The following is a 26,930-nucleotide window of genomic DNA, read 5'->3' as shown; positions in this document are numbered from 1 at the left end:
GTTATCTTCAAGTTCAAAATGAATCCCTAAGCCAGTTCACATTCAAAGCAGGACGAATTAGAAACTATTGCACCTTCATGTTCTTCAGATCATTGTTCAGAACATTGTAAATCATTTATTGATACTGTCAAAATAACGTAAAGGCCCTGCAAAGGAAAACAAATATTCTGACTATGTGAGAAATGGATTAATGCATTTTACAATGTAAGGAAGAAACTGAGAAATGGAATTACTGAAAAAGAAGATGAAACATGCTGGCCAGACATTCAAACATTTGAGACATGTTTTGCCTGAAAAAATAAATAGATCCCATATGGTACAGCTCATGATCTCTGCAATATCAAAGCCTGTGGTTCTATAGGCCTACAGCTTTCACTAACATCACTGCAGTTTTCAGGGTCTGTCCTCCTACGGACTATAGCACCCTACAGTGCTTCTGTAGCTTCACTACTCCTTTAATTTCTTTTTTCTTTCCATACATTACCATAACTCACTCTCTCTCCCCCAACATTCTCACCTCTAAACCACAGCAGGAGCTTTGACGGGGTCCAGAGGCAGTTGCTCTGAAGAACAGGGAGACCAATAAGAACACAACTAAAACAAAATATACCTCTGCTTCTTTTCCTTACACCTCTCAGCATGAACACCATTCCTCATTCCACTGTCAGCAGCTGATACTTAAATTGTCGGGAAGCAGTAAGTGAAGTCCTAAAGACCGATATAAATATGAAAGCAGCTATGCTTACACCAAGTCACTCTTCTTCCAAATTCACACAGGATTTACTGATACAATTCCTGATGTGGATTAGCCACTAACCATGTGTAATCAGATAGCCAAAACAGAACATCTGACATCCAAGGTTCTGTTTCTGCCAGTTCGTGTTTAGTATTAGCCCAAAATCTGAATACAGAAAAGTGAATTTTGGAATCCAGACATACTTTAGACTGCTTTCAGCTTAAGAACAAGGCAAGAGGACTGTATTCAATGGAGTGAGTTAAAGATATCCTGCCACTGAGCTATCTTGTCAGTTTGACATGCTCCGACTTCCCTCAGGACAACAAACAAGAGGAAGAATAATTTTGTGGTCAAATACTCTCCTATTGTTTGAATTTACCAATAGTATGGCACTGTTGCTCTTCAGTTGTTATAGAGTGGTAATAGGAGCTTGGCCAAGCATCATGATCCATCAACGTGTACCATGACGGCAACAGAATCAAATGTAGCAAACATGAACAAGGGAAGTAGAAAAGAAAAACTGCAATAGTGATGTATCAAACAACAAAAGCTAAGACTATAACACAAGCAAACAGCAAATCTACTGTATGACTTCACAAATGGATCAGGGCAAGAGATATTCCCATCAAAGGAGCTCAGAATGACATACTTATCACTGTTGGAAGAATGTCAAAGAGAGCAGAAACAACTACTTTAGTACTGTAATAGTGAAAATCATAGACATGGATGCTTTAGCTGAGATTCCTGCATTGTAGGGGGTTGGACTAACTGATCCTTGGAGTCCCTTCCAACTCTACAATTCTATGATTACATCAAAATCAATGACAAAAAGAATTTACGTGGAGCTTGTGATAGTATTTTCAGATAAAGCAATGGGAAATAAATGGTTTCCCCAAAATATTTGCAGATCTAAGAAGCATGAAATCAAGAAAGTCAACCGTGCTAACAAAGGCCACAATAACAATGCAAAACATTTCAGAAACAATAATAAGCAAAACAGATGCCACAACAATTGTGAGCTGGAAAGGAAAATGCCATAAACACCAGCAAAAGGAGTAATGAGTATGGACGGGCTTCTTGTATGAGATAAATGGCAAGGATGACCAAAAAGGCAAAATACAAAAGGAATGGTGGCAACATCAAGCATTCTTAACGTATGTACCATTCTGCTAGGGGTGGCTCTCCAATAGCGTAAAGGGAAATAGAAGAGTTGTCAAACCTGACCTAGAGAAAACACGGGGACAAAGCGAAACGGGAGATATGAAAGTGAAAGAAGCAAGGGAAACAACTGCAATGATGGCGCCACAAGGAAAGTTGTAATGGCACAGACAAGCTGATGAAGTGATGAGGGGGAGGCAAGAGAAGCTGTGGTAAGAGCGGCCAAGAAGATGGCGGTACTATGGGAAAACCCAATGGAATGGTATCACCAACGAAGATATGGCAGCAATTCTTATATAGCAGCCATGACAGTATCAGCAGCGGACTGCAAAACCAGCATGGCAATAACGGGGTCGGCGGAGGACGCTAGAGAAGAGAAAGCAAGGGGGTGGCAATGCGACTGTCCAAAGAAGCCACGACACCACGGCGCAACAGTGCAGGGCATTGCGGCGGAAATGACAGAATGACATCTGTCCTGGCGGTGGCGGCGACAGCATGGTGGCGACCATGGAGGCCGGATCTAGTGAGGCTGTGGAAGGAAAAAGTGGGGCAGTGCAGGGGGGCAGCCGGTGTCATGAAGAAGACACAGGTGACCACAGCCCCAGGTCTTTGGCGGTTCTGAGGGCGCTGTGCCCATAGCGCCGGCCCGGCCGGTTGTCGTGGCAGCGCTGGGGTGGCTGCGCAAAGGTCACCAAAGGTTAGGTGGCTGCTGGCCAACAACCAGGCCACGACCCTGGGCAGCGTGGCTGAGGGGTGGAGCCCCATCCCCTCGCCCACCCCCCACCCCACCCCACCCCACCGCCTGCCTCGCCCTCACCTGGCGGGGAAGCAGCCCTGCTGAGGGGCTGCTGGAGGCCGGGGCCCGCGGGGCGGGGGCTCCTGCGCCGCCGCTGCCGCCCGCGCTCGGCTGCCCGCCCGTGCCAGGCCTGCTCGCTCGCTCGCCCCTTCCTGGCCGGCCGGCCGGCCCAGCCACCGACCACCCCGCCCGCCCGCTGCCCCGAAAGCTCTCCCGCCTCGCTGCTCCTCAGGCCCCGGCCGCCCCCGCCAGCGACGACGACGACGACGACGACGACGCCACCTCCTCCCACTCCATGGCCGCCGCTTACCCGGCTGCCGTCGCTGCTGCTGCTGCCGCTGCCGCCGCCGCCGCTGCATTGTGGGAAGCGGCCGCCTGAGCCGGACCCACCTCGCTCGCTCGCTCGCTCGCTCGCCGCCGCCGCCGCCTGCATCAGCCGCCCGCCGCCATGGGCGCCGTCACCGATGGTAAGAGGCTGGATGGCTGGCCGAGCGACCCCGCGGCGTTGGCCCGGCACCGGGGGCGGCCTCTTCGCGGTCCTCTCCCCCGCGGCGCTGCCGCCTCGGACGGGCCCTGTCGCCGCCGCTTTCCCCAGGCCTTCGCAATCCGGCTTCCCTCAGCCGCCGCCGCTCCTCCCTGCCCGCCCAAGAAGCCCGATCTCGCCCACCAGCCTCGTTTTCTGCTCCTGAGCGAGGGGCCTCGCGAAGCCTTTATTTCACGTGCGCGGGATCCCCACTCCTCCCCTAATAATAATAATAATAATAATAATAATAATAATAATGCCGGTTCCTCTCACTCTCCCCCCTCATCACATTTTAAATCCTCGCCAGAGAGACCCCCATCTGCCCCCGCCCCTGCCTCTTCGCCCTCAACCCAACCCAGCCTCCCCTCTTGAAGATGCATGGAGGTGGTGAGCGAGTTTGCCTACAACTGAGCACATGGCGACCGTCAGAGCCCCAGGTGCTGCCAATCCAAAATAAATTTGGGGAGCCCCGATGTGCAGCGGCTCTTGCGCCGGGGAAGACTTGCATCTTTCAACACTGCATCTTGCCATTATGCCCCCACCCCCAGGGCGGGAAGCCCTTGGTGAGAGAGGGGCACAGAGTGGGAAAGGGTGCAGAGGGAGAATGTGGGGGAAGATGCTTAGCTATGTATATTGTTGTGTTTTAGGATCTAGAGATCTCGCCTGCCGAGAAATTAGGAACTGGAATTTTATTGCGTAGGTCTGTGTGGATTTTGACCTCACACGGCAAATGCTAAAAACGTGTGTGTATGCTCGGTACATGCGCTCGAGGGGCACAGTGTGAGCCGCAGATAATGACGCTTTTCTGTAACAGGGCCTCTCGCCCCACATCTTGTGTTTGCGTCCCATGGCAGTGATTTAAAAGAATGGTTAGCTCTGAGAGGCCAATGGTGCATTGTGTCCCCACCCCCGACTCAATTCCAGGTTTTGTATGAATGTATGTATGTTTGTTTTTGCAACATAGCCTTCTTCCTCTTCTGTAGCAACCCCCTTTGATGTATTTTTGACAACCAAGTCAGTAATGATAAGCTTACGACCTGACGCTGTGGCCATTTAGCTATCCTCCTTATTATATACAGTGTACCTCCTGTCGTTCACACACCCTCTGGCTTCAGAACTTATTTCTGTGGTGATATAAACATTTCTTGACCATTTCCACTCCTAATTCCGCCTTCATAAGTTTGTTTATACCTGTAATGAGGATAAAAGTTTTCTTTGCATTAGAAAAACAACAACCCTATTAATTTATAATATATTGCCACATTTGTGTGAGTCTCAGGCTATAATCCTGTACTCACTTACGTGGGAATAGGCACCATTCAAATCACTAGGTCTTATTTCTGAGTTCACATGTGTAGGATTGTGTTGAAATACCTCATCTGTGTTTCTTGAAATCCATCCATGAATTGTCTCTCAGGACTAAACACTGTATGAAATCAACTAATAATTAAATAGTCCAGTGTAATCCTATGGGATGGCACTTCGGATAACAAAATATACTTAAAGACCCCCTCATCCTAATACATACTTTCACTAAGTAAACCCACTGGAACCAGTTTTTACTTTTAAGTAAACAGTTTTAGGATCTGGGCAGTTGCCTTATCAAATGGCTGCTTTCTGTGACAATAACCAACATATCATTGTTGCTCATTTTAAATTATTGCTTCTGCCTTAGATGAAGTTATTCGCAAACGACTATTGATTGACGGAGATGGTGCTGGCGACGACAGACGAATTAATTTGTTGGTGAAGAGTTTCATCAAGTGGTGCAACTCCGGATCTCATGAAGAAGGGTATTTCTGTCTTACCTATAAAATAGAAAGTGGGAGCAGGTCATCAAACACCAGTTCTGCATAAATAAAAGCTTTTAGTTTTAATATGTGGGAATTGTGTCCCGTGGCAGATGTTGGTAACAACATTATGCAGTCGTACCTTGGATCCCGAACGTTTTGGCTCCCAAATGCCGCAAACTCGGAAGTGAGTGTTCCAGTTTGCGAACATTCTTTGGAACCCGAACGTCCGATGTGGCTTCCGCAGCTTCCAATTGGCTGCAGGAGCTTCCTGCAGCCAATCAGAAGCTGCACCTTGGTTTCCAAACATTTTGGAAGTTGAATGGACTTCCAGAACGGATTCCGTTTGACTTCCAAGGTACGACTGCATCCAAATTTCAGAGTTTGAAAGTGTCTTTTGGGAAAACAAATATTTAAACAGTCTAAATACTATAGTGAAGTGTAAACAATTGAAATCCAGCTATGATACATCAGTTCTTTAATTACTTGTCAATTTCAAGTATATTCTGTTGAACACCCACTCTAATAGTGGGAATGTTTTTGGCAGCTGGGTTTTATAGCAGCTGGTGATCAGTATGAAATGGGCGAAATCGTTTGCCCTGGAAAGGTGTATTGATCAACTGACCTTAAACAAAACACTATGAGAGTCTTCAAACACAATCCTTTTAGTAAAGTAAATGCATAGCTGTGTTGTGTGCAGTACAGATGACTTCCTTCAGAGCTGTGCTTTTGCTGCAGGCCTACCACATTCCTCACATTAGGCTTGCTTGATTTTGTTATTATTTAGGAAAATGCAATTCTGCCTCCAGATAATGGAGCCATTGCAATGCAGTTGCCATGCGGGATGTTGGCTGTTGTGAGTGCTGCAGGCGCCTTGAGTACTGATTGTAACATCAATGCTACAATGTAATACAAATGTGGATTGTACAATATTGTCATTGGGTGACACTTGGGAGATTAAAACTTTTTCTTTCTTAACGCTTTGGGGAGCATCCTATAGCAAGATCTGCCAGGATGAGCGGGTTAGGATCCAGCGGATCTCTAGCTGAGCCTGCAACGTTTCTGGCACGGTCAGGCTATGCCCTCTTAACTCCCTCATCTAGGCTAAATTAAGCTGGCAAAAGGGTGGTGTACCTACAAGGCTTGTTTTTCCTTTGCCAGAGCTCAAACCAGTTCAACCAGCAGGAGGCCTGCTGCTGAAAGGAGTTTGGTATAACTTTATATCAGCTTAATTTGCACCAATTTGCTTCATGCCAGTTTCTTGTGTATAGGATTGCTCCCTTAAAGTGTTTCACTGTTACATAGGAACACTCACTTAGCTTTGTTTTTTGTGTTTGTTTTCTGTAAAAGGCAAACAGCATCAAGGATACACACTCATGCTCCTTTAAAGCAAGCCTTTGTGTTCTTTTTATCCCGTTGATACAGCTCTTGAAGGCTGTATGTTCTTTCTGTTTAGCATTGGAGTTCATCTCTTCTTTCAAGAAAAAGTGAATGACAGGATAACTTTTCCCAATGCCGCTATCTATGCCATCCATTCCATGTGGGCTGGATGTGGCATTATTGCTTTCGAACAGGAACTTCCAAGGCTATCACTCACATGCTAAAATATGAAGGGGCAGGCAGGCAACACTGGTCTGAAACAAGCTTTGTTTGAGATGGAATGGTTTTATCAGAAAAAGTATTTCTAAACTGGACTATAGCCATTTTTCCAAAGTGCTCCGAAGTACCAGACTTTTGTGGGAAAAGGGTGTGTGGAAGGATATTCTGACTCTGGATTGATCTCCCCTTAGAGGTGTGATGGTCTCCCATGTTGCTGGGTTACAGATGCCAAGGGAAACATTTCTCTTTGTCAAGGCCTTCATGCTTCGATAAATAAGAGGTGTCCACCACATCAGCAATGTGTGCATTCTGTTTTAATTTGTTTGTTGCCTTTTTTTAGTGTATATATGTTTTTTGTTTAGTTGAATTTTGTTTATATGTTTGGTGTACAGTGCCCTGGACTCTTTCTGGTGAATCGTGATCCATACATAAGTAATAGATATAGTACAGAGGGCAAAGGATAGGATAGTATGTAAAATTAATTTTAGTAATTATTATTTATCATTGATGAATACTTCCACAAGCCCAAGGATTCTGCATCAGGAAGTTGTATTCACACTTCTAGAAGTGCAAGCAGTGCAAATCCATTTAGAATTAGAAGTATAAACATCTTAGGTCTGTCAAGTGATGTAGTGAGCTTTTTGTTGCCGATTTCTCATCCAGATTTTAATCACTTGCACTATTCAATTTAAATACATTTGCATTTCGCACAGTGCTCAAGGACTGCTATCATCTTTTTATTAGCTCTGCTTATTTCCCTTAAGATTGAGATTCTAGGAGCATTTAAACCTCAGACTATTTACTGTGGCCCCATTTATGTCTGAAGTAAACAGTTTAAGGTATACAGTTTGATTACCGTAAAAATCAGCTTTCCTTGCTGTTTTGAAGCTGATACTAGCAGCAATTAGGGAACTTAGTTAGAAATGTAGATTTCCCCCCTTCCCCCCCACCCCAATAACAGACTGATGTTGGGGGTGCTGCTTCACATTGTTTAAATTAATACATCTATAGCACCTGCTCTGGGCTTTTCAATAACCAAGGCCTCAACCTTAACCATGCATACTCTGAAGTACATCCTGTAGAATTCAATGGGGCTTACTAGCAGGTAAGTGGGGTTAAGTTTGTCTCCTCAGCCTCATCCCACCCTTTTAGAACAGAACCAATGGCTGCATCTTACCTTTGTGTAAACTTTAGTCTAAAGGATTACACAGAAGAATACTGTGCAATGCCTGTTTTACCCTTATTAATAGCCAACACAATGATTTAGACAGCTGCTTTACGTCTTCTTGGCATCCCCCTCCTCCTGACTATTCTGCATTGCTCAGATGTTGGTTAAAGGAAGCCTACCTCCTCCTTTTGTATGCATTCCCTCCTTGCAACTAATTGATATCAGTTAACCTGTGCATTTACAGAATGACAATTTGATAGCTGTAATAATAGACACATATTAGGAGTGTAAGGGATCAGCTTTACAACAAATGTTCTTTTTATATATAGTGACTCTATTATGGTGATTATAAATGCCAGAAAAACACCACTAAGAGCAGGTAGCTTTGAAAGTAGCTGTGGGAGCCCTTAAATACACACAAAAAAATTAATTTGTATTGATTTGCATCAGGCTTCAATTCAGCATTGAGCTCCCGAGAATCATTGTATGTCCATGAGATATTAAATTATTGAAATGCATAATACCTTTTCAGCTACACCCAGTACCAACGCATGCTGAGCACTCTGTCACAGTGTGAATTTTCGATGGGGAAAACCTTGCTTGTGTATGATATGAACCTCAGAGAAATGGAGAATTACGAAAAAATCTACAAAGATATAGGTAAATACTGGATTTCCGACTGAATATTGTCATCATACAATAAACAATGGTGATATAATTGTTTTATATAATATAATTATGCAAAAAGCAATCCATTCTTGCCACACTGCAGTTCTTTCCATTTTATAAATTGAAACCTGAAGCTGCCAGCTCAAGTCGAGATAAGGCAGAGGTATGGTTAGCAGGTGGTTCATCTACTCAGATGGGTGGTATTCTCCCTGTCCTGAAGAGGGTTGCACTCCTTTGGAGTTGGGGGGTAAACCTGTGACCCTCCAGATGTTGGACTTAAACTCTCATTATCCTTGACCACTGGTTGTGCTGGCTGGAGCAGATAGAGGAGTTCTTGTCAGTTGACATGTGGAGAGCTACAAGTTCCCCAATGGTACTCTGAATGCTCAGGTACATAGTCTGGAGGGCTTCTTGATTCCTCCTTGCTATTGGAGACTAGGGTGGATAAAACATTTTTTAAAAAAAAGATTTTGTTTCATATGCATGTTAGCCCACCATTGTCTTTAAGCACAGGCCTGATAGCCATAGAGGATATGCAAACAGGTGAGTGAGCGAACTGGTGGAGGAGGGATGGAGTTCTCATCCAGCATAGAAAAGCCATCCCTCCTCTGCCAGTCCCTAGGAAGCCAGTGATTTCTGTGAGCTTATTCACAAGGCTGTCTTAGCCCTGCAGATAATCACTAAGCAGAGTCAATGTGTCCTACCAGACGTAGTGCTGAAGGAGGCTTGCTTTGTAAATGAAAAATCAGTTTGATAATTTCTTAAATGTGAATATATACCCTTTTCCTGTCAAACACGGACCTGATAAAAATAGCATATCAGTCACTGTGAGTTCATTTTTGTTTGCTTCTTTTTTGTGAGGCTGGGCCGAGGCAAACTGAAGCACTTTTGAGTAAACATGGACAGGATTGAACTGTTAACCTCACAAACTGTCATGGGAGTCAGTCATAAGAAAGTCCCTATAGGGGAGTACTTTTTAAAGACATTCCCTCTATAGGTAAAACGGGAGTACGGAAAAAATAAATGCAATGTGACAAATAGATGCAAGGGCTGGTTGTAAAGCATGCAACTTAGCATGATTTAGTGGTCAGATTTGCACACTTGTTTAGAAGAAGTACCAATAGGAAGCTTGAATTAAACCATTGATTTAAATCAGTCCAGCCTGCTGACTGTTGTCTCTATAGCCATTTAGCAACTTAGGCTGCTGCACCTGATATGATCCTACCTGGATGGGAATAACCTGGCTTCCATTATCCCTGCCTTGTTAACCTCCCATTTGGACTACTGCAAGGTGTTGCATGTGGGACTGCCATGGAAGACTGTCTTGAAACCTCTGTAAGCTCCAAGATTAGTAACTGGGACTGAGAAATATGACCGTATCAGACCACTGCTTTGCCAGCTTCCATTTCTGAGCTCCCAGTCCATTTCAGAGCCCAAGGCGGAGTGCTGGTTTTGACCTTTTAAGACCTTCATGGTTTAGGACTAGGGTACCTGAAGAATCCCCTCTCTCCACATGTGTCTTACCAAACTTTAAAACTTCTGAAGCTTTCGCAAGGAGCACCTGCTGGGGGAGATACTGGAGGTTATTGGCCTTTTCATTGGTGGCATTTTGGCTATGAAATGCCCCCCTCCATGGGCAGCTGCTTTGATGTCAAACGCTTCTTTGTTTTCCATGGCCTTTCAATCTACAGTGGTACCTCGGGTTACAGATGCTTCAGGTTACAGACGCTTCAGGTTACAGACTCCACTAACCCAGAAATAGTACCTCGGGTTAAGAACTTTGCTTCAGGATGAGAACAGAAATCACACGGCAGCAGCAGGAGGCCCCATTAGCTAAAGTGGTGCTTCAGGTTAAGAACAGTTTCAGGTTAAGAACGGACCTCTGGAACGAATTAAGTACTTAACCCGAGGTACCACTGTATTCCATTTCTGATTATGATTATTCTGGCACTGCTACATGGTGCTGCTTTTGTATGTTTTGCTATTCATTTGTTTTATTTACAAATCTCTTACCTCCTCGTAAGTTTCCCTGAGAACGTGGCTATAGAGTGTCATAGAAATATTTTAAATAAAATGAATAATAATCCTAGCTCCACATCAAAAAAATTGGCCAGTAAACAGATCAGATTTCATGGAGCGTACTAGAAATGGATCTTTTATTTGTCTGGTATATCTACAGAAATATTTATTTCAGAAGATCTGCATTCTGAGCACTCTGACAGTAATTACAGTATTAGAATACACAATGTATTGTGATTTATGGACCTATTCACAATGACTAGAGATGAAACCTGAAAGCCAGATGTTTTATGTAATGTTGCCACTTAACAGTACAAGTTTTCGAATTTTAATAAATAGGCGTTGTGACATTTATAGATTTGTGTCAAATTGTTTTTTTATTTTATTCTTCTGGAAGAAAATAACATAGCTGCAGCACATGAGAAAATTGCAGAGTGCAAAAAGCAGATTCTTCAGGCAAAAAGAATACGAAAAAATCGCCAAGGTAACTATTTATTTTGCAGTTAGTAATTGCTAGTTTTATATGAAGGGGCATGTAACATTAGTGATTTGATGCATATGACAAGCCTTCTCTAACTTGCCATGATTATTTTCACTTGTTATGAAAGATCTCGTTTAGAAATAAATATTGCCTATGCTGTCAGTCACTCCTTAGACTTGAACTTAAAGCATAAAGTGCCTGCCCTTTTGTTGCATTTCCTTGTGACATGAGTGGAAATAATGTCTTACTCGAAGTGTGGTTTCCCACAAATCATGATCGCAATCCATGTTTCAATCCTGTGTTTGTCATTCTGGTTTGCTGGAAATCTGTACTAATAGATGGGTTAAAACATGTCTCCCCTATGTGAGAGAGGGTGGTGTGGATCCCGTGATTGTAAGCTAGAGGAATGGATGAAAGGAGTAGAGACATCATACCCATCCCTCTGGTGAATGAGTGTTATGAACTAGGAAGATTTCTTTTCAGAAGGGAGACTGATAAAGAAGTGGGCAAGCCAGTATCACATCTGAAGGCAGCCCTGTTCAGGGAAGTTTTTAATGTCTGACAGATTATTATTTTTTTATATTTTGCTGGAAGCCGCCCAGAGTGGCTGGGGAAACCCAGCCAGATGGACATGGTCTAAACAATAAAATTATCATCATCACATGGGCAAACATTGAGATGTTTGGTACCGAGTTAAGGTTGAGGCTGTGCAAATGCCAAGCAACAGAGCATTCATTCACCTGTCATCCTAGTTATATTGTTTTAATTATATTTCTTATACTTTTAATTGTTTCTAGTCTGAAAGTTTGAGAATGGGCCAAGTTATAAACAAAAATTTAAAAATTAGTGAAATTACACTCTTACTTTGTGAAACTGGAATAAAGTCAGATATGATGCTTATAATCTTTTATTCTTTCAGAATATGATGCTTTGGCTAAAGTAATACAGCATCATCCAGATAGGCATGAAACACTCAAGTAAGTATGGGTCTAACACCTGAAATGAAACTGTGATAATAATTTATCAGAGCATCTGAAAGCTAGCAGTCACTGTAATTAAAACAATATGGTGGTATTATCTGAAAGTGCACCACAGAAACTCGCACAAAATGTTCACCTGTACAGAATATGCCTAGATTTAGTAAGTAATTCTAATTACAGTCACTGTGATCATGCAGAGTGGCATAGTCCAGTTAACGCTGCATTTGGGTGTTCATTCAAGGCAGCAGAATTAGACTGTGCTTTTTCTGTAAAGGTGATGTTTCTGGGATTTCTCCATGCCTGTTGGACATCTTCCCTGGCACAATTCTGTCTGCTGGTTTGAATTATTCTAAGTGACTTGGAACCTAGGTAGCTTCTCCCACACAAATGTGCCCTTGTAGCATTTCTAGGCTGCCAACACCACAAGCAGAGATGGAGCTGATGCTAGGAAATAGGTCCATCTCAGTTGTGGTACCCTTCAGAATGTGGTTCCCAAAGTCATGCCTGGTGAGGGTTTGCTTTCTTCTCAGTGTCTTTTTACTTCCCGGGCGTCTTAAAAATGACTCCTCTATCTTACATCGTTTTGCACTGTTTTAAGTGCACGTGCTTTTGTATACTTGTTATTATTTGTGTAAGCTGCTCTGGGAACCACTGGGCAATTGAAGAGCATAATATAAATGATGAAAAACTTCAGGTTGAAAGTTGAGTTACAAATGGAATTATTAATAAATAGTGCAAAACAAAGATAAGGGTTCTTCAGTGGCAGTATGCTAAATCTCTTTTCAGGCAGTTAGAAGCTCTGGGAAAAGAACTTCAGCATCTCTCCCATATCAAAGAAAATGTAGAAGACAAAGTAAGTTTTGCTGATTTTTTTCTTCTTATTATTTTACAAGGAAATACTGTATGGGTAATTCCGTACTGACCAGTGTAACATTTATAAGCTTTTTTAAACAAAATATTTTGTGTTTTCGTTAATATTTTAGCCCTGCCCACCTGTCAAATTTGGCCTGCAAGGCAGATCCTGATAAGAATCTGACCTTTGGGGCCAAAAAGTTTCCCTATGCCTGTTCTAGATAAGCCAACCTATTCAGCCTAGCTAGGGAGAGCCAATCAGGACTGGTCTGCCTCCTCCATGGATGTGAAGGGAAGCTGGTAGAAGCTTTTACATGCTTCAAGAAATAGGGGGGGGGGCCTAGTAGAGAAATATAAATTCTGTACTTTTCTAAACCATAACATAGGCTACAAGAAATGTTGCATTTAAAATACATTGCAGGTAATATCATACTTTCTTCATGCTAAGAACCTTGAAGAAGAAAATAATGTTAAAACACAGATTTTCATTTGCTGTGGAGGGGGGAAAGTATGTATTTATGTGACAAACGAAAGCACTCAGTAAGTGTTGTTGTCCTAATTTCATTGGATTTTGTTCCTAACATAAAATTTCCTGTCAATGTACCAAACGAGCAAGCGAAAACTATCAATACAATAAAGGGTCATGAACCTATTGTCTGTTTTCTTGGAAAGGTCTTTAACTGAACTTTAGAGGGGGGAAATAGAGTACTGTAAATCTGAGTCATAGGGCATGCCATGCTTCTGGTTGCTTTACTCATGTGTAAAATGCCATTTTGAACATTCAACTTTGGCAAATTATCTTTGAAATTATATAGAACGTGTTAACTATATGAAAATTGGGTCTGTAGGTTGACATTTTTGTGGCTTCACCCACATGTTTACTTAGATGATGATTCATTGATGCAGAACAGAGAGAATCCAAAAGAAATATTTCATATGCTTCAGATTTTGTTTTTGTTTTCTTTTAGCTGGAGTTGAGACGAAAGCAGTTCCATGTGCTTCTGAGCACCATCCATGAACTTCAGCAAACACTGGAAAGTAAGTTAGTTCAGTATATAAAGGCATGACTTACTTTCCTTCCCTCATACACTCAGCTTGCTAAATTCCTGTCCTCCCCTAAATTTCATCATAAGCTTCAATATGACCACTTACCTTTTCAGATTCAACTCAGTAGCACTCAAAATAAGAGGGCATGACTTTTTCTATGTTCATTTTAAAGTGAATGTTTTTAAACAACAAGCACAATATTTATTTCAGATGATGAGAAGCTTTCAGAAGCAGAAGATGCCTCAGATACACCAATGGTATCTGCAGATAAACAATAGACAGACCCTGGATATAGCTCCAAAGCCTGGAAGCCAATGGATACTTTTTTTTCTTTTGGTCTCCTGAGAAACTAGATTGTATTTCCATTGGAATGCATTTGACTTAATGTTTGAAACGTCTTTTTAATACAATAAATAGTTGATATTACATACTTAGTCTTAGATTCACATTGCTTTTGTATTATGGAATTAAAATACTACTTTAGCCTTTGAGCTCTTTTCTGTCTTTTTCTTATTCAGTTTTTTAAAATCTCCATATTAATGTTAACACATCAGTACAACTATTTACAAACAACAAAAATAAGAGGAAGCAAAACGCATAAAATATAATACAGGAGCATGACCTTATAGTGGTCACTTATTTGATGTCACCTTAGCTCGCATTGCTATAAATTTAGATATAATGTAGAAAAAAATGATATAAGGTTGAACAGTATTGCAATATTTCCAAAAACCCGTGAACAGGAATAATATCTCTATAACGTCATTTTGAGAGTTACATTTCAAGTAATAGGTCAGGTTTTTTGAGGAACGGTATATCCCATATTATTTTAATCCATTCTGCAATGTTAGGTGATTGTATTTGATTTCCAGTGTTGAGTAATGTATGTTCTAGTCACCACAAAAGCCAACAGGTCACACTTCAAGCATAACTCGTAAATATATCTTGCATGTGTTGCCGTTTGAGGTGTTAGCAATAAACAAAGGAACACTCTTGCCTTCTGAGCTCAGGTTACTGAAGCTATAAAATAGAGAACCTTTGGACCACAACAGCAAGGCCAAGAGCCTTGTTGTCTGGGCAGCCCAGGACCTCCATACACTCTGCCCATGCTTGCACCCCAAGGAGGTGACTTCAGTTTGACTTTCCCCCCGGAGGCACACTCCATTGGCTCTTGAGAAATATGGTGGCCAACAAAAGGAAGAAATAGCAAAAACATGAATTGCTGCTGGCTTTGACAGTAGCATCAAATCTTAATCTACTTTGACCTTTCTGAGATGGTTAATCAGCTGTTAGAAGCGTCCCGGCAAATGGTTCACTTTAAACTTGAGTAATATTTTCAAAAGAAAGAAAAAGAAGGATATTAGCAACAGCATTTACACGGAAAGCACGTGTTTTTCCGTTTATGCTTCTTTGTGGTTCTTAAGGAAACCCTTTGGAACTGCTTAGAGGACTGCAGTATCCTGTCTCCCAAAGACTCGCACTGCTGCAGCTCTGCACTTCTCAGAGCCAATAGCTGGATGGATTTTTCACTGATGTTATCCAAGAGATTATCCACCTGTTGAGAAACGTGGATGAAAAATGGTGAAGTATAGCAAAATAAAACAAATTTGTTTGAACTGAAAGAAAATTGAAGGGTTTCAGTCACTTGTAAAGATAGAAAATATTGACTATCCTACACTATGTTACCAGCAATACAAAATTTGCCCATAGAACTGCAATGCTTGCAACACAACAGGCTGTGGACTTAATGTTCATGCATTTCCCTGCATGTGCAGCGTCAGGACTGGTCATTCTCTTCAGATCACCACACAAACACTTCTCATTCTTTTATAACTTTTTATTGTGTATTAACAAACAATATTATAAACGGTTCTTATCTTTAACTATTACTCCTCAGAGTCACTTATTTCAGATACTTTCTGAGTTCTGCTTCTCCGTGACCAGCAACTCTCAAAATGGCGAATGCGCCATTCCTTTCGCTTTCCCACTTTTTTCTGACCTCTTTGCTAGAGCTGCCTTGTATCTCTCCTCCTCCGAATCTGAGCTAGAACTTAACCCTTGCCTTTCCTGTGAACAGCCGGTCCCTCCCTGTTGTTCCTGTTGCTCTCTTCTATTAGATTCACTGCTCTCCTCCCCCCCTCGGGGAAAACTTCCTCCCTCTGGAAAACTGGAAACTTCTAACTATTCCCTGACATGCAGTAGATAGACAGAAGTACATCCCTCCACCAGCTCAGGAGCTTCAACCTGAGAAAAGAGCTGAGCACTGAACTCTTCTAAAATAAGAATTTATCACATGGGGAGTCCAAAGAAGAAAAGTCACAATAAGAGAGTCTCATAACCCCCGTAACCTGGAGCAACCTTGGCTGGTTCCAGGATGAATCGACAGTGAAGTTTGGTCAACAATTCTTAAGCGCAGCTCATGGGCACTCTAAAATGAGTTGGGCTCACTTTCAATTATTGAGCGATACGCAAACCCACTGAAAGAAATGGGTTTCCTCTGAGAGTGACTAATATAGTGTATTATTCATACTGTTCATAGTTTGCTGGTAGGCAGAAGGAAGAATTGGAGTCGGAAAGATAAAGGTCTGTGGTGGAATTTAGATACATAAAAAACACTATGAAAATGCTTTTTTTAACGTTTTGAAAAAAAAAATATTGAATTTGCCATAGCTCACCATGGCCATCTAGTGTCACATTTGTATAATGCACTTTACAACACACTTAAAACATTTTATTTACAGCTGTATAGCCAAGTCCTATGTTGCACCGTATAATTAAACAATGCTTTGATTCAAGATACCTGCATTTGAAGCTTCCCTAGTGTTATGTCTGAATGGTACCATACTGGTGGCATACTTTTCTTCTTCTTTTTGAACACTGAGAAATTTTTCTTTTTTGGCAAATAGGAAACCTGTTTTTTTTTGGGGGGGGACAAAACATTCAGACAAGAACAGAATTCTGTAATCCACATGAATCAGTGCTTTCCATTCTCTTCCATGAGAAAGGAACATGCCATACCTATGTAGACAATTTGTATTGTGAACACGGAAGATTTCCAGCCTCATAATAAATGGGGAAAGTTCATACAGGGAACTCCCAAGTCTGTTTGTCTCTATCTTAAATTTGCACCCCTTGTTTCCGCCACATGGCGCCCAAGTTGGCTAATACTAGTACAATATCATAAAACGCAATGGAACAAAAAAATTAAAATGCAGATAAAAATAAAAACAGTTAAAATTAATTTAACACATTTATGCATTGGCTTATAGGCTACAGGCTGTCAAAAATGTAACTTGATATGTTCAATAAGTAGGGTGGAAATAGCTATATATGTGCAGTGCAATCCCATTTAAAACATTGTGGATGACTTCTCACCGTGAAAGCTCCTCTACCTTTATAGTGCATTCCTATAAGACAGGCATAGGCAAACTTGGCCCTCCAGATGTTTTGGGACTGCAACTCCCATCATCCCTGACCACTGGTCCTGTTAGCTAGGGATGATGGGAGTTGTAGTCCCAAAACATCTGGAAGGCCGAGTTTGCCTATGCCTGCTATAAGGTATATGTCTATAAGAGCTATTATACTTGTTAGCTTAAAAAAAATGGAAACAACATGTTTAAACTATGGAAGTTAAGCAACATAAGGGCCCTGGGCCCTCTGGTTGGTTGCTGTTAGCAATGGAGTACTGGAGAATATATACCATTTCTCTGATCTAGCAAGGCAATTTTGTGTTGAATTTTCAGGGTATGCTGCTCACAAGCTTCCCAAACCAAGAAAATCTAGGTTATTTTCATTTATTCTTTTTCTTCTTCTTTTTTTAAGATTCATCAGGCACAGTTGTCTTTTGCCACATTTATGAACAAATAAAAAGAGGAACAAACTTAATTTCGGGTCTGACCAGCAGAGGGCTTCATCAACCAAACAAAATTTGAATCGGACAAGAAGTCCTGTAGTTTTCCCCCCTGAAGAAACCAGCTGCTCAAAATTGGGAAACAGCGCTGAAAAAAAGAGAATTCCTCCTTTGGCAGGAAGTTGTCTTTGAATTGGGTGTTAGAAACTGAAAGCCTGTTTTCGGGCAAGCTTGCTCTTTAATCTAGCCTGCCTAGTTTATTAACCTTTTCTCTCACAGGTCAAGTAGTTATATTATGGGCTGCATCCTAATCCACAAGACATCTGCATTATATTAACCTTTATGCTTCTGCATTTAACAAAACAGTTGCACAACGCAGATAAGATCAAGCACTCTGGAAGCAAGAACTGTGCAACCAGTGATCACCCTTCAGTCTGATTATAGTGAATTTTTTCCAATGTCTCCTTTAATTTTCCAATATCCTTTTTTTTTAATGGAGTGATCAGTGCTGTACATAGGTGATCAAAGGAGCTGTAGGTGTGGATGCTAGCACAGAAAATTCATTTCGAAAGGGGAGAAAGAGCCATTGCGAAGGGACAGCTAAATAGCTCAGGAAAATATTGTTTTTGTTAAAATTTGTATGCCGCCCCTCATCTGCACATCTCAGGTTGGTTCACAACATAAATAGCTACTTTTACACATGTTATGTTTGAATTTATTCCGGAGTGCCCCATTTCAGCAGCTTACTTGACAGAGCTCCCTCTCCTCTCCAGTTGTGCAAGTACTTAAACTGAGTGACTTAAAAACTTTGTGCAGATGTACATAAATGCCATATTTAAAAGTGAGCATTTTCTTTCCAAATATGTGCACTGAGTTGGCATGTGTATGCGTGCGTAAAGTGAATAACATAGAAGCTCTAGGGTCTCAGCTGATACATAGGTAAAACACCTGACTCGCTCTATAAAGAAACGAGCCCGTTGCCATTTAATAAATGCAACAAATTCAGTCTGATTCCCAGCAATCATCCATTACCTTTCGGATCCCAGGTTGCAGAGACACCACTGAGATGCGGCGCATCATCCGTCTTGCTTGCACAACCGTGTTTGTCCCGTGCATGCTTTGTGCATGTTCTTCCACAATGTTTACATCTAGCTGAATTGATGCTTCAGAGAGGAAGGAAGAGGAAAGAAAGGATACACAGCGAGTAAAGCCGAAATGGCGGCAGTTTCATTACCGATAAAAGATCAAATCTGTTCATTCTAGATTAGGTAACCTGGAATGAATATGACTGTTCCTTCGGCCAGGAGCAGATCACAAAAGACCCTTCTGCAGATGCAGTACATAAATACACAATGCCTTTCCCCCTTCCCCATGCACTAAAGGTAAAGGTAAAGTGACCCCTGACCATTAGGTCCAGTCGCGGACGACTCTGGGGTTGCGGCACCCATCTCGCTTTATTGGCCGAGGAAGCCGGCGTCCAGCTTCCGGGTCATGTGCCCAGCATGACTAAGCTGCTTCTGGCGAACCAGAGCAGTGCATGGAAACGCTGTTTACCTTCCCGCCGGAGCGGTACCTATTTATCTACTTGCACTTTGATGTGCTTTCGAACTGCTAGGTTGGCAGGAGCTGGGACCGAGCAACAGGAGCTCACCCCGTCACGGGGATTCGAACCGCCGATCTTCTGATCGGCAAGTCCTAGACTCCGTGGTTTAACCCACAGCGCCACCCGCGTCCTTTCCCCATGCACTACATTATACTTAAAGGTAAAATGATCCCCTGTCAATTAAGTCCAGTCACGAACGACTGGGGTTGTGATGCTCATCTCACTTTACAGGCCATGGATTTTACGTGTTGTGCTTAGGCCAGAATATAGGGACTACATTATATATTTTAATAGGCACCCTTGAAGCATGAACATGCTATGTGTGCCCAGTTTGCCTCAATTTAAATTTTGCGCACAAAGTGGTCGTTGGCGAAGCGGGTTAAGTTACCGTTCCGTAAAAGCTTCTTCCTTTTCAGTGCTGGAAATACTTTGGGAGAAGGTAAGGCCCGAATAGCCCTTGGAAAGGCATGATACTTAGGGGGGACAGAAGTCGTCTTAGAGACCACTGCTTTTGGAGAGCCGTCTTCACCATGGAGCTTCGCCTTCTTCCTTGCCCTTTGATAGAAAGGGAATAACTTCCTCATTGTTGCCCTAAACTGTTTCATAAGGCTCTTTTTCTTGCCCACGTGGAACTCAAGAGTTTCAGAGTTGTCAGACAGCTGTCCTTGAGGCATCCGCCTATCCTCTCTCACCAAATGAATAGGCATGATTCTTTGCCATCTGAAAATAAATAAAGACAATGGATAATTACTGACTCTTCCAGTGAGTAAGCCGCCCACAGTCCTGGTTTATGCAGATAGATCGCTGTATTGTTGTAGACATACTGAAACAAAACTTTGCACTGACACGTGAGGCTGCATTTCTAAAATTCAACACAGGGCTTTTAGGATTTTGTACCATTCCAATTTTTGTTTATAAAAGAGCACCTTTTTAACAATGTAAAAAGAAAAGTACAAACTTAGACCTTAACTTTTGTAAATGAATTCCCTGTGCATAATGGATTAGTAATAAGGTTAGCGATCGAGCTGAATGGTCTTGAATGCCTTCCAACTGAGTGGTTCTATGGAGTCTAGACATTAGAAGGACTGCTAAAGTGGTCCAACATGCTGGACAGGTCTGGTCTGGCCAAGTACTGGTGATTTGTTGCTGTAGGACCTAATGGTTGGAGACCTCCTAGGAGAAGAAAGAGCCTTGTCAGGGTGGCGGTCACCTTCCCCCTCCATCCTCCCAGCTGTGGATTGTGCTAATTTTGTGTACGCAGTCAAGCTAAGAGAAGGACAGAGGGCTGAGTTGTCTTCTGTAAGAATATTATAAGTGCTGCTGGCATTTCCCTGAGAAATCTGATGGGAGCTTTGGGACGTCTGCAGGCGTTCAGGTGTATCTTCTTCTTCTGTGCTCAACTTCCAAAGCCCGCAGCTGGGAAATAACTTTCTTAGCCCCAACCTAAAAGCCACCCCTCAAAAAGGAAGAACTTGAAAACTTGACATGTTTTGATGACCCTATGGTTGCTCCTAATTACCCAATTTTGTAGAGTTTTCTTCTTATGGCTCAACATGAGTAACTTGGCTTCTCTCTCTCTCTCTGTCTCTCTCTATATGCAAATAAAGCAGATATCACAAAATGCCAGCAAGCCTCCAGAGACCTCTTTTCAAGAAAACAGAATTCAACAGGCATTCATAGCACCTGGCTCTCCAGAATTTTCGCCAAGCAGAGAACTGTGGCATATGTAGCTATAGAGCTGCCTTCCCCAACAGGATGCCCTCCAGATGCTATGGACTACAACTCCCATCAGCCCCAGGAAGCATGGCTGCACAATGCCAAAGCTAATAGGAGCACGACATTATGGGAGTTGTAGTCCAAAACATCTGCAGGTTGGGGCAGGCTGCTATAGACATCTCTCTGCACATGTCCAAGGTGGCTTCTAACAATTTTAAAGCATTCACCGAAAATACAAAAATTAGTACCACTATAAAAGAGTTAAAAACAGAGTTCGGTGCAGCAGGCACAACCCTAAAAGGCAGAGGATCAGCCTGTTAAAACGACTCAAGCCAATAGACTAGATGCCTCCTGGAACAAGAATACTGTATTCATTCATTTCACTTCATATATTTATATAGTGCTTAATACTAAGACAGTCCCAGTTTACAAAACACCCAATCCCATGTATGTATTCTGTACAACGAACAATGTCACTGAGAAACAACAATGCAAACCAAACAATCGAGGGTTCGCACACACCATAAACATCCCACCCCAAGGAATCCTAGGAACTCTAGTTTGCTAAGGGTGCTGGGAATTGTAGCTCTGTGACAGCAACAGTTCCCAGATTTCGGGGAGAGGAAATGTGCTCTAAATGCACTTTGCAGCCAAAATCCCCCCAAAGCAAAAAGCATAGCTGTGCCTTTTGAAAACATCTTCTGAGTCAGGGAGCCCTTGACCAGACGTGTGACAGAAGTTCCTGGGGAATTTCCACAACTTGTTTAAGGTGCAAGTGAAGAATTAGTGTGGCTCACCTCTTGGTCTCTTTCCCTTTCACTTGGATGGCTTTTCCCTGAGCTTCAGGCATCTTTTCACTAGGAGGTCTTCGCATGCAGCTCCGAAGAGGACCAGGAAAGCACCTTGGGTTGTGGCGCATAGCTCTTTCCTTCCCAGTAGATTCCTAATATGGGAGCTTTATGTGCATTCAGGGCTCGGTGCTTCCTTGAAACACCTTCCCTTGCCTTGTAAAGATTCGGGCAGGTTGTGTCACGAAACGGCTCTACTTATTGAGAATCACACGGCCTCATAACAAATTTGTCAAAACCCTGGGAAATTCCACAATACACAGCTCCTCGTGGCGTGGTAAATTCCTCCTCAGAGACGTGACACATTTTTGGACTTGGCACAAGAGGACGGAGTGAAGTCTATTTCATCCTCACTGACAAGGGTGCGGATTCTCCTCAAAGGCTGCCACCTTCCACCTTGCAATTCCTGGGTTTTCAAGATGCCCCTTTGTTTTGATGGCCGTGAGACAGGAGTTGCAAATGTGATTGATTCCCTCCAGAAGTTGTGGACTACAACTCCTATCAGTCCCAGCAAGCATGGTCAGTAGGAATGAAGGGAGTTGTAGGCCACAACACAGGAGTCTAGGAAACTGTGGGATAGCTCAGTCAGTAGAGCAAGAGACTCTCCATCACAGGGTTGCGGGTTCAAGCCCATGTTGGGCAAAAATAGTTTCTTGCACTGCAGAGGGTAGGACTAGATGTGTTTGTGGGAGGGGGGTTATTTGTTTGTTATGTATTTTGAGTTCTCTTTTTGTATCTTTATGTTGTAAACCACCCTGTGATCTTCGGATGAAAAGTATAGTAGTAGTAGTAGTAGTAATAGTAATAGTAATAGTAGTAGTAATAGTAGTAGTAATAACAACAACAACAACAATAGTAGCCCAGTGGTTGTCATTAATTTGATTGGAATTAATTTTATAATTAAATGATTTTAGAATGTTTTATCATTTTACTGTTGTTAGCCGCTCTGAGCCCAGCTTCGGCTGGGGAGGGCGGGATATAAATAAAATGTATTATTATTATTATTATTATTAATAATAATAATAATAATAATAGATTCAGGTAGGTAGTTGTGTTGGTCTGACGCAGTAGAAATATATAATTGTCCAGTAGCACCTTAGAGACCAACTAAGTTTGTTCTTGGTATAAGCTTTTGTGTGCATGCACACTTCTTCAGATACACTGAAACAGAAGTCACCAGACCTTTATATATAGTGAGAGGGTGGGGAGGGGTATTACTCAGAAGGGTGGTGGGAATGGGTGATTGGCTGATAGGTGTGGTAGACCTGTTAACAACTGCAACTGGTCTTACAGGAAAAAGCAAGGGATGAGATGGCCAAAAATAGCTTTATCATGTATAATGAGATAAGAATCCAATGTCTCTATTCAGACCAGGTCTCTCCATGGTTTTAAGTTTGGTAATGAGTTGCAATTCAGCAACTTCTCTTTCCACTCTATTTCTGAAATTCTTTTGTAATATGACAGCTACTTTGAGATCTTGTATAGAATGCCCTGGGATATAATAATAATAATAATAATAATAATAATAATAATAATAATAATAATAATTCCTGTCTTAAGATGCCATTTAGGAATTATTGCCACCTTTCACTCACCCTTTCCCTTGTACCTAAAATACTGCTGGCCACAGAGTGAGGATTTTGCTGTGGTAAGGGAACAGATATGTTCAACAGTAGCTGCAGCCTTCAGCTATCAATGAAAATACAGTGGTATCTCGGGTTACAGACTCCGCTAACCCAGAAATAGTACCTCGGGTTAAGAACTTTGCTTCAGGATGGGAACAGAAATCGTGTGGTGGCAGCAGGAGGCCCCATTAGCTAAAGTGGTGTCTCAGGTTAAGAACAGTTTCAGGTTAAGAATGGACCTCCGGAATGAATTAAGTTCTTAACCCGAGGTACCACTGTATAACCTTCTTGAAGCGAGGAATCTTTGGTGGCATTCACTGCTTTCTGTGTACACACAGGAAGTTTGTTTAAGTGAATCCAAGTCTGCCCAAGAGGACTTGGAGATGGATTTTACCTGAATGCAAGTGAAGACACCTGTCAGTCACACCCCCCCCCCCAATATTCCATTCCCCCTTCCATTGCATTTTCAACCCCTGTCTCCCAGTCAATTAGCATTCCATAGCATGGCTACTGAGCAGTCTCAATCTTCATTGGTCTGTTTTTGGGGTTCTCCCCTTAACTTTCCTCCCCACGAAGGTCCCCCCCCCCATTTCTCTTAATGCTGGAGTTTCCCCAAAATGGCTAGTCCCTCCCTCTTGCATGTGGATGGTGCCATTCTGGCTACATAAAGCTTTGGCACTCAAACCTGAACATTGGAAATGGAGGCTGTAGCTATGGGGTTGCTAGCCAGGGGTTTTTTTTGCTCCAGGTGAACCCTCCAGAGGGGCACCATTAAGGTTCCCAGCCTGTGTGCATATGTACATGAATGCGTGTGGAGGGAGTACCAAACTGGGTCATTGACCCGGGTGAAATAAAGCCTAGTTTCGCCTCTGCGAGGGAATGATTCATGATCCCAAATGGTCAAATGTTTGGTGAACTAGTGACGAAGGTCCTATCTCCACTATAGTCACATGGCTTTTAATACCACATTAACTGGCAGTTTTTCTGCCAAAGCCTGAGTTTTGCTGAAAATTCTGGGTAAATGTGGTGTGTGTGTGTGGCCTGTCTCTTTACGGGACAAGCCTGGTCTGTAATGGAAACTTCTTTCCCCTCCCTGGGTGTGGTTCATTCCCCAGCTGAGTGGGAACAAGTTGGAATTTTAGTCTTTCCTGTGCAGCTAGTATGCCGAGTTGTCCATCTGTTGTTTACCAATGAATACATCTACAGTGGTACCTCGGGTTAAGTACTTAATTTGTTCTGGAGGTCCGTTCTTAACCTGAAACTGTTCTTAACCTGAAGCACCACTTTAGCTAATGGGGCCTCCCGCTGCTGCCGCGCCACCAGAGCACAATTTCTGTTCTCATCCTGAAGCAAAGTTCTTAACCCGAGGTACTATTTCTGGGTTAGAGGAGTCTGTAACCTGAAGTGAATGTAACCTGAAGCATATGTAACCCGAGGTACCACTGTACTGAAGTCAGCCCGACTCCTGTTGCTTCCTGGTACAGTGGTACCTCAGGTTACAGACACTTCAGGTTACAGACTCCGCTAACCCAGAAATAGTACCTCAGGTTAAGAAAATAATAAGAATAAGAATAAGAATAATTTACTTATACCCCGCCCATTTGGCTAGGTTTCCCCAGCCACTCTGGGCGGCTTCCAACGAAGTACAGTGGTACCTCGGGTTAAGTACTTAATTTGTTCCGGAGGTCCGTTGTTAACCTGAAACTGTTCTTAACCTGAAGCACCACTTTAGCTAATGGGGCCTCTTGCTGCCGCGCCACCAGAGCACGATTTCTGTTCTCATCCTGAAGCAAATTTCTTAACCCGAGGTAATATTTCTGGGTTAGCGGAGTCTGTAACCTGAAGCGTATGTAACCTGAAGCATATGTAACCCGAGGTACCACTGTATTAAAATACTTTAAAATATTAATACTTTAAAATACTAAAAGAACTTTGCTTCAGGATGAGAACAGAAATCGCCCGGTGGAGGCACAGCAGCAGCAGGAGGCTCCATTAGCTAAAGTGGTGCCTCAGGTTATGAACAGTTTCAGGTTAAGAACTGACCTCCAGAACGAATTAAGTTCTTAACCCGAGGTACCACTGTATTAGGGCAGACGTGTTGCAAGGCTTCCTTACACAGTGAGCACCCTTCCTACACCCACGGGATACCATCACAGCTCCCTTGACAGGACTACAATCCCCAGGGTTCCCTGGGCAGAGGAAATGGCTGCCATACCTGTTTATGTGTGGATTATGCCCAAAGTCAACTGTAGTTCAGCAGAAGGCATGCAGTAGCGCTTTTAGAACAGCAGAGGACAGCAGAGGATCACAGTGTCCTCTTACGATGCCTTGTTTTCTGATGAAATTTGCCTGTATTTTCTTAGCGGCTCTAAATTGGCAAAAGGGTATATTGCGCATGTTTGCTATGGTATTTTCCATTTAATACATTCAGAAGTTTAAAATGTATGTCCAGAGTTGCATAATATGTTGGTCCTTTACAGTGCTTTGATACCTATTTCGGAGGATCTTGAAAACACACACCTGGAGCATATCTTTTCCGGGAATGTCAAAATACATGCCATTTCATGTTGTGGAATTTCTTCCACTCTTAGAATCTGCATCGCAAGGGGTTGGACCTCAGGGTGCCTTCCAACCCTTCATTTTTATGATTCTGTGATTCCTTATGTCTGGGTGCTGGTGGCGGGTGGGAATTACGTAAGAACTGTAACTTACTTGAGGAACATAATAAGCCGAGTCAGCCCATTGGTCCACCTAGCTTTCTGTCTTCTCTGACTGGCAGAAGTCCTTTACCTCACCTGCTTTCTAATCCTAAAAGATGCCAGAGCCCAGGCCTGCATGGAGCCTCTGTCGCATGTCCTTCAATGAACCCCTGCTCTTTGATTCTAAGTATGTGGGTATGTATATCTGCATAATTGGGGCTGCTCACTTTGCTCAGAGAAAACCACCTGAAATTTTTGTCAAATGAATTCTGAGCAATTTTGCTTGTTTTCCAGAAGTGGCTTTTATGATAGAATATCTGCAACTAGCAAAACTGACTGGAAAAATTAGAGGAGTGTCAAACTAGAAGGTATGTAGGGAATGGAAAATATTTAAAGAATGCTTAAAAATGTACTGTATGAACAATAAGATACTTGCAGAAATAGAGTGATACTGGTAAACAAGAATTAATAGTATTAACTATATATCTATATACAAAACAAAATAATTTAAATCTGTGCAAGGAATACAGATAAGTAGTATAATGAGAATTATTGGAAGTTATATATTTTAATCGTCATGTAAGTGTAATATATTGTATTTGTTGTTGTTCTTTATCTTTTCTTATTTCATTGTTTCTATTCATTTGTATCGTTTTCTGCTTTATATGTTATGTAATTCATGTATATTTGTCTATGTGAAAATTAATAAAGATTTTCTAAAAAACAAAACAAAAAACCAGAAGTTTACGCAGACCCCCTCTAGTGTCCCAG

The 26,930-nt window shown here is 42.3% G+C and overlaps 3 protein-coding genes and 2 long non-coding RNA genes across 10 annotated transcripts in view; 3 read left to right on the top strand and 2 right to left on the bottom strand.

Annotated features, from left to right (window-relative positions):
* Nucleotides 1–3,118, bottom strand: part of ATXN7 (ataxin 7) — a 92,417-nt gene extending 89,299 nt beyond the window's left edge. The window contains exon 1 of one of the 2 annotated variants that reach the window (XM_083600693.1): nt 3,001–3,118. The gene's annotated coding sequence lies outside the window, so the exon portion shown is untranslated. Of the gene's footprint in view, nt 1–2,711; nt 2,805–3,000 lie in introns of those variants that run through there. The other variant, XM_083600692.1, reaches the window with a different exon arrangement.
* The window catches only part of LOC310757157 (uncharacterized protein C3orf49), a 285,131-nt gene extending 262,560 nt beyond the window's left edge, over nt 1–22,571 (bottom strand). For 2 of the 4 annotated variants that reach the window (XR_014545045.1, XR_014545046.1), the window contains exons 1-5: nt 21,785–22,571; nt 19,660–19,991; nt 18,701–18,831; nt 16,619–16,729; nt 14,630–15,373 (exon numbers count right to left, since the gene is read on the bottom strand). Coding sequence is in view for 2 of the 4 variants with exons in the window: in XM_083602376.1 (XP_083458502.1) it covers nt 15,179–15,373; nt 16,619–16,729; nt 18,701–18,831; nt 19,660–19,991; nt 21,785–21,906 (891 nt within the window). In the remaining 2 variants the exon portion in view is untranslated. Of the gene's footprint in view, nt 1–14,447; nt 15,374–16,618; nt 16,730–18,700; nt 18,832–19,659; nt 19,992–21,784 lie in introns of those variants that run through there. The other 2 variants (XM_083602376.1, XM_083602377.1) reach the window with 2 other exon arrangements.
* Nucleotides 3,016–14,309, top strand: THOC7 (THO complex subunit 7). 2 transcript variants are annotated; one of them, XM_083602490.1, is made up of 8 exons: nt 3,016–3,157; nt 4,889–5,006; nt 8,303–8,430; nt 10,856–10,942; nt 11,859–11,916; nt 12,706–12,772; nt 13,740–13,809; nt 14,029–14,309. In XM_083602490.1, the coding sequence occupies exons 1-8, from the start codon at nt 3,139–3,141 to the stop codon at nt 14,094–14,096; spliced, it is 615 nt and encodes a 204-aa protein (XP_083458616.1). In that variant the 5' UTR covers nt 3,016–3,138; the 3' UTR covers nt 14,097–14,309. The 2 variants fall into 2 exon arrangements, with proteins under 2 accessions (XP_083458616.1, XP_083458615.1); XM_083602489.1 differs by lacking the exon at nt 3,016–3,157 and adding an exon at nt 3,606–3,776.
* On the top strand, nt 15,348–16,613 carry LOC310757478. Its single transcript, XR_014545249.1, has 2 exons — nt 15,348–15,604; nt 16,029–16,613. It is a non-coding gene; the product is annotated as an uncharacterized lncRNA (long non-coding RNA).
* LOC310757497 lies at nt 17,371–26,895 on the top strand. The gene is made up of 2 exons (XR_014545269.1): nt 17,371–18,111; nt 26,454–26,895. It is a non-coding gene; the product is annotated as an uncharacterized lncRNA (long non-coding RNA).
* Nucleotides 26,896–26,930: the final 35 nt, after the last annotated feature.

The sequence above is a fragment of the Podarcis filfolensis genome, assembly GCF_964270895.1.
Source record: "Podarcis filfolensis genome assembly, chromosome: 2".
NCBI lineage: Eukaryota > Metazoa > Chordata > Lepidosauria > Squamata > Lacertidae > Podarcis > Podarcis filfolensis.
Note: the sequence above shows the minus strand (reverse complement) of the source record. Positions and strands in the feature narration are given on the sequence as shown.